This window comes from Mus caroli, chromosome 6 (genome assembly GCF_900094665.2).
Source record: "Mus caroli chromosome 6, CAROLI_EIJ_v1.1, whole genome shotgun sequence".
NCBI classification, from domain to species: domain Eukaryota; kingdom Metazoa; phylum Chordata; class Mammalia; order Rodentia; family Muridae; genus Mus; species Mus caroli.
In genome coordinates this window covers 41,724,229-41,731,375 of record NC_034575.1, presented here as the reverse complement: position 1 = coordinate 41,731,375, position 7,147 = coordinate 41,724,229, and the positions used below count along the sequence as shown (strand labels likewise).

At 42.7% G+C, this 7,147-nt stretch overlaps 1 protein-coding gene across 3 annotated transcripts in view; it reads right to left on the bottom strand.

The window, feature by feature from the left end:
- LOC110296266 (contactin associated protein like 2) overlaps positions 1–7,147 on the bottom strand; it is a 265,695-nt gene that overhangs the window by 28,287 nt on the left and 230,261 nt on the right. For all 3 annotated transcript variants that reach the window (XM_021164874.2, XM_021164875.2, XM_029478370.1), the window contains one exon: positions 2,257–2,496. In XM_021164874.2, coding sequence (XP_021020533.1) covers positions 2,257–2,496 — 240 coding nt within the window. The remainder of the gene's footprint in view (positions 1–2,256; positions 2,497–7,147) is intronic.

Here is a 7,147-nt window from a genome sequence, read left to right as displayed (position 1 = left end):
CTTCCTTACTTCTTTCCTTCTGACAGGGTCCTGCTATATAACCTAGGCTGACCCTGAACTTGGACTGCTCTTGCCTAAGTGCTACAATTACTGGTTTGTGCCTACTTGGAATGCAGAATTTTAATTTGCGTGTTGAATACTAACAGAAATGTTTTCTAAACTGTATTCATTTGCATGAATCAACCAGAAGAAGGAAGCTGTCATGAATAAAGCATTTTTTTTTTAAATCCATGAACTAAAATGGTTTGGTTTTTGCAAGTACATTTCACAGACCTTAAAAGCAAACAATTGGCTAATTAAGCCATAATGAATAGAGCTTATTTTGGCTCAAGGAAGTGTTTAGATATTTTTGAGTCCAGTTTCTTGGCAGCAGACTGAGAGCACACATGCTCACAGTCTCCTGTGGCCTCTTCTTACACTATATACCTTTGGCATCCCCAGAACCTGAATATTTAAAGGCAGCTCACCAGTTGTTCACCCCCATGTATGCAGGAATTCATCTAAGGACTCTCTCCCCCTCTGTGGCCTTGATATGTGTCATTCTGCTCTCACATGTTCCCTCTTCCTTTTCATCCTTCGGCAGCAGGGATGCTTTCTTTGTTCAAGCCAGTCCAAAAGGAAAGCCCAGCCTGCTGGGTGCCCTTCACAACACTCATGAAAGGGAATTGCTGTGAGTGCCTTTAGCACACGGTGCTCTCGGCATGTTACAGGAATCCATAAGTGAGGAACAAGGACCGCTGCTTAGTCTGTCAATCGGCTATTCCGATAATAGAACAACTCTGGATTCTTCCTAAACCCCACAAATCTTCCAGGGATAGTCCTAGTAAGACTCACCATGGTGATGATGGCCCTGAAGCCAAATACTGGCACAGGACTACAACATGATTAAAGCAATCAAGGATGTACTGCCTTATGATGAGCTGCTACAAATTAGAGTCTGTGTCTGTGTGGGGTGGGGTGGTAGAGGATTCAGAAGCTTTCAGTGGCTATCTCAAGCTATAGCAAAGTGTCTAACACAGTGACCATGGTTATTATTATTATTACAGCTAAATAGTTATACACTTGAAATAAATCTGATTGTGCCAAGTTATGATTTTTTAATATACATTTAAAAAATTTTTTTATGTGTATGAGCATTTGTTGTAGGTACATATGTGTACCACATGCATGCCATGTCTCAGAGACCAGAAGAGGGTTTCAGATCCTCTGGAACTGGATGGTTAGGATGCACCACTGGGTGCTGGGAACTGACTACCACTTCTCTGTAAGAGCAGCAAGTGCTGTAAACCACTGAGCATTCTCCAGCTTCCATGCTACATTTTTAAGTGCATCATCTCATGTGGGATTCTGTGAATTAGGTCTTAGCAGCTGAGAAATGAGGTTATGGTAGCTGCCTGAGCTTAATCTGCTGGTAAGAAGCAATGAAGGTGTTGGAATTGGGGCTTCACTTCCATGCTATCGTGTCTTGTGAACTCTTACTGCCTTAAGGGTCACTGACATCCCCAGTTGGTTGGGGTTGCTTGGAAACCCACTGAGTACTGGATTTGCAGGTCACTGAGAAAGTCGCATAACATGTCTTCACCTCACAGGTGAAATGGTAGTAATAGTTTAGGTAGATTATCTGAGCTGCCCACAGTCAGCCCAGGTAGAGCTGAGAGCAGAATTGAAGTTTAACAGGCTTCCATTAGACATTGAGGTTTGTGGTTAATTCATTTAGCCACCATGACTACTTTCATTTGAGCTCAGTGCTTTCAGATCATATGTCTTATCACCTCCAGAAATGTGGCCAAATCCACAGGACTGTCTGTTTAGATGAGATTGGAGCCATTCCAGATGGTATGTCTATAGGCTAGGCTTTTTGAGCGTAAATGTAGCTTTTTCAGACTTAGAAATCTGTGGTCCTGATGGGAGATGACTCTCTACTATTTTGGAGGGAAAGTAGGCAGAAATAAGGAAGTGGTTTGGCCAAGTCATCTATAGCCACACTGCAGACGGAAGTGTCTTTTAACCTAAATGAAGAGTCCTCATCCCTGAACCCTTAACCCCTAACTTCTTTGTTTTTGGTTTTGAGTAGAAATAACTTTTCTGCCCTTCATAGGTGCCAAGTGTTACATTGAGAACTCACTGTTCATCACTTCCTTCTTGCAGTCTCACACTCTTCTACCAACAGTGGAACAACAGCAAGGTTCTGTAATCAACCCATTCTATAGCTGAGGAAAGTGACATTAAAAGGAAGGAGATAGCTCCAGAATTTACCTGAATCCAAGTGATCTAGGTGCCAAGGGTCAGTGGCCGAAGACATGGGGGAAAGCGTCAGTGGGGAGGCCCCGCAATTGGATTCCACCAGCTCACCCTGAATGTGCACGTGGGCTGAGGCGTTTGTCTGTCTCAAGGCTGCCTTGAGAGGGGCGATGTGGTTGAACTGGACTCTAGACAGGCAGCCTGTGAAGCCTGGGGTGTTGTATTTGTGAATTTCTTGGTCGATTTTTCCCGTTTCTAGAAAGAAAGGAAAGAGAAAATAAGAATCCAAGCCCATTCTCTGTGTTCTGTTGGAGCACTTGTGACCTAAGCTCTTTGTTAAGTTTCAGTGTTGGTTGTCCAGCTTTTGGAGATGAAATATTCACAGTATCCTGTGCCTCAAGGCTGCAGATTTTAATGGAACATTGTTTACTAAAGAACATGGGAGGGTGAATATAAGACTGCGTTGGAGAAAACAAAACAACAGCAACAAAACCCACTCACAATTCTCTTGTAGCCATGGAAGATGACAGCACACACCGGATCTGAGTGGTTTTTCTTCTTGTTTTTCCTGATCTCTGACTATTTAAGACATATTACATAAAGAACCCTGCTTACCAAACTCCTATTCTCTTTTATACATATTTTCTCCTTAAGGAGTCTTTATTTTAAAAGAAAAGAAATGGAAGAAGGAAAGAAAGAAGAGAGAACTCCATAGCTGAGAGTTTTGCATTTCCTGTTTTTGATGAGCAATATGCTTGGAATCCCAAGGTTTATTGAATCTCTGTTAGTATCTGATGGAAGGTTTGAAAGCCAGGATATCAGTTCAGTCATAATATTCAGGAACATTTATGAATCACCACCTTACCCCAGTTTGTATGGTCAGCATCTTCCCATAAACTCTCAGCTCAGGGGTGAGCCTGGCTTTAGACAATTCTAATGCATCCATTTGTGGAAACTGGTCACTGTTATATCAGTCAAGACATAGAGTGTCTTTCTGGCTTTCTCTCTCTGATTTTTAGAACCCAATAGAACTAATGCTGATGGAATTCCTAAATTCTTAGGACTTTCTGACCCCACATCTCAAACAGGAGATTTTTGATCCGATAAACAAAACACTGTATTTGGTAACAGCATCAAAGTGCTTGGTGAACCAGAGAAGCCAGTTCAGCTGAGGACTGCAGCAGCAGGAGCAGCTGGGGTTGAAAGGAAAAGAACTCCAGGCTCTGTTGTGTTCAGGGAAACTTGGGAATCTGCTGGGGTGAGAGCTCCAGGCTAGACTGGGTGGGGCCTTGAAGCCCACGTTTGAATGTTTTCATTTCATGAGAAGAAGCCAAGCTATTGAAATTTCAGAGGGTTTTTGTGGGGAATGCATTGAAAAGATAACCCCAGAGGCAGTATAGCAACTGCTCTGGACAGGTACAGGCATGACCACCCTTATCCCCAGGCCCCTGAAAGCCTGCTGGCTACAGATTCTTCTTTTTGCCATACAGCTGATGTCAGGTCATGCTGTGGAGTGTCCTCCCTGTTGGCTTTTCTGTTTTCCCTTAAGCCATGCCAGAGCTGATATTACCTACAGAGAACTGGATTTGTTTCTTCTGTAGAGATCTGAGTAGGGAGTGGGGAACTTTTTGCTTTTAAATTTTAGTTCAGGCTGGTCTGAAACTTACAGGTCTAAAGCCAAGTTACCAGACTTTGCTGCTTCTGCCTCACAAATAGTGGGGTTAAAGTAGTGAGCCATCACTCCTGCCTTAGCGGATGGGGAACTCCCGAGTTTCAATTCCCTTTCACATGATCATTGACATAGTTTTTTAAATGTAGGGAGGTGGGCTTCCCTACCACACAGCCTAATGGGAACAGTTTTAAACCTCCCAATCAGAGGTTCTTCCTTCATTTAACAGTATCAGAAGCTTACTTCTGGGCTCCCTCCACCCGCTGAGGTGTGGTGTCCCTGCCCTGGGGCTATGTCTTTAAGAAAGTTAAATGGAGCACTGGAGGATGTGTTAGCTAGATGGGCAGAGGATTTGGGGCCAAGCAGGCCATGGGAGATGCTCTCCTTGCAGTTTTTCCTTTCTCTGAGACTCTCATTCATTTCTTAAACTGTTTTCTTTTCTTGGAAATTAGAGAAATTTCCAAAGTTCAATTGCTGTCTTCCCTGAAAGGTGATAGAAAGATTTTAAAATCCAGAAGTTTTAAGTCTGGTTGACACGGCTCTTTTCTCAAGACTCCTCTTAGCAAGGAATAGTTTCTCTGAGTAGATACTCTTGGCCCTTTAGGAGCCGATAGCTCCACCCTTAATAACTCTGCTTTGCTTTGTTGATGACTTCTTTGACCACATCTTTATTCCTCGCTGACATGCGATGAACAACTGGAGAGACACTGTCTCGGATTGGCATTTGGTGATTACTGATGGTCCAACCATCCTAGTCCCTAGGTCAAGCCTGTCTGGACCAAGAGATGCCTCTTTCGTTCTTAAACAAAGTAGAGCTGTAGCACTACTATGTTCCAAGGTTAGACCATGGATGGAGTTCTATGCTGAGCTGTTCTAACACAGTTTCTTACCAAATCTTCTTGGAGCTCTGCTAGTATGTATCTAGAATATACTCCAGAGGCCTGAGTATTAAAAAGTTTTGTCCCTAGCCTGTAGCACTATTGTGAGGAGAAGGGATCTTTAGGAGGAAGTTAGGTCATTGGGGGGACATGGGAAGTGTCATTGAAGAGATATTGGGTGCTGTCATTCTCTTCTCCTTCTTGGTCACCACAGGATGAAAAGTCTTCCTCTATCATGTGACTCATCATAATTTGCAGTGTTACTTCAGATCCAAAGTGACAGGATCAAGTGACAATATGCTGAAACCTTTGCCACTATGAGGCAAAAACCTTTCTTCCTTATAAATTAATTTACCCCAGACACTTGTATAGTTGTAGAAAGCTGACTTACATTGTATTACTTGTATTAGGAACAATTAGTTACTTTTCCGGTTGCTGTGATCAACAAGCAACTTGGCAAGAAGTAACTTAAGAGAGGAAGGGATTATTTTGGCTCATAGTTTGAGGGGTAACATCCCGTTATGGGGAGGGGGGAAACACAGTGGCAGAAATGAGCGCACTGGTTACATTCTGTCCCTGGTTAGTAAACAGATGTCAGACATAAACTGGGGCTTGGCTAAGAAACATCAAGGTCTTCCTTCTGCTACGCCCAGTTTCAAAACCCTCTCCCATCTGGGGACTGTGTGTTCAAACACATGAGCTTACAAAAACCACATCATATTTAATAGACACAAACCATTTGGGTCAGATAGGATCAATGTCACTTCCCAGATGAGCAAACTGACACTCATTTCAATTTCAGGTTTGCCAATGAATAAATACATGCTTATGTTTTCCATAAAATAGGAAAGTCAAATGATTTGTATTACTCTCGACTTCTCTACACTGAACTGACTCCCCAACCTTAGCTGTTTTTGTTTTGTTGGATTTTTGAGATAGTCTCACTATGTAACCAAGGCTGGCCTTAAACTCCCTCCCCCCTCTCCCAGCCAAGTGCTGGGAATACAGATGTGCCCCACCATGCCCCACAAGATCCCATATTTGTCAAGAATATTAGATAGTACAGCATATCTGTCACATTAACACATCTGAGTTTGTTACAGTGAGATTATGTTAATCTGTAAAATCTATCAGATGTCTTATACTGGAATCACACAGGAAAATACCATTTATGGTAAGACACTTCTTTGCACATGGGAGATGCTTTGACCAATGAATTCCTAGGGAAAATCTGCTTTACAGAATGCAGATGAGAAATGCAGCGAGTCACTTGTGGAATGAAATTGTCAAAATACAATTAGTCCTTTCATTTCTTCCATTTGCAGTGGTGTGGGATATGGAATACTGTCCACTTACAATATCAGTGCAATTCTTCTTGACACTTGAAAGGGAAGTAAATGCTCAGGAGAGTCCTCCAGGGGAGGCCACAGGTGCATTAGTGTGCATTAGCCTACATTGTCTGCTCCCTGTCACTCAGTCACTGCAGAAGTGACAGGCAGGAGGGTCATGAGAAGTGAAAAGGGAAAGGGGGGGGCTGCATGGGGGACATGGGGGAAGAAAAGCAGTGCCACAGAGGATGGAATGTGCTGGAAGCTCAGGACACACATGGGCACCTGTTCCAGGGACATTTAGATGCTCTTTCCCAGCAGAGAGTTATCTTTCTTTTGAGGGATTTAATTTACTTATACATTTTTCCTGATGAACTCACTGTATAATTTTATTAGCGTTTAGACTCTTAATTTCCTATAGATTTCCTTTTATCCTTTGGTGGGAGGAATATGATTGTATGAAAAACGTTTCATTGTTTGCCTTTTTTTTTTTTTAATGGGCCAGAGCTGAGAGATCTAACTGTGACAGTAAAGCCTGACTTTGGGTAAATATCTACTGGCTGTCCTGTGGGAGCTGCTGTGAATGTCACTCACTCCTAGGATATATGGCTTCCAGAGAGGTGGCCATCTCCTTGTTCACAACCCTAATAGACTTCATGATTGTCCCATAGAAGTCATAGGAAGAGGCTGTCTGTTCTTTCCCCTCTGCTCTGGGATGATGTATCCCATTGTTGATAGCAGGGTGATTTAGCCAACTCACAGACTGGGTGATAATACGTCTAATTATCCAGTGAGGATGTTAGTCCATTCTTAGTTCCTGTCAGATTTCAAAAAGAAATTCCCAGGGCCGGGCTGCCCTTTTCACATCACCAATACTCAATATTGTTTTCTTTTTAACAGAGCCTGGGCTTCAGACCTAGATGTTATGGTAGGCCATGACACCAAGTTTCATTCTATTTCTACTTTTACCATTATTACAACTGGGACAGCAAGTGGTACTAGTATTCCATTTCACAGTAGCTTATAAAATT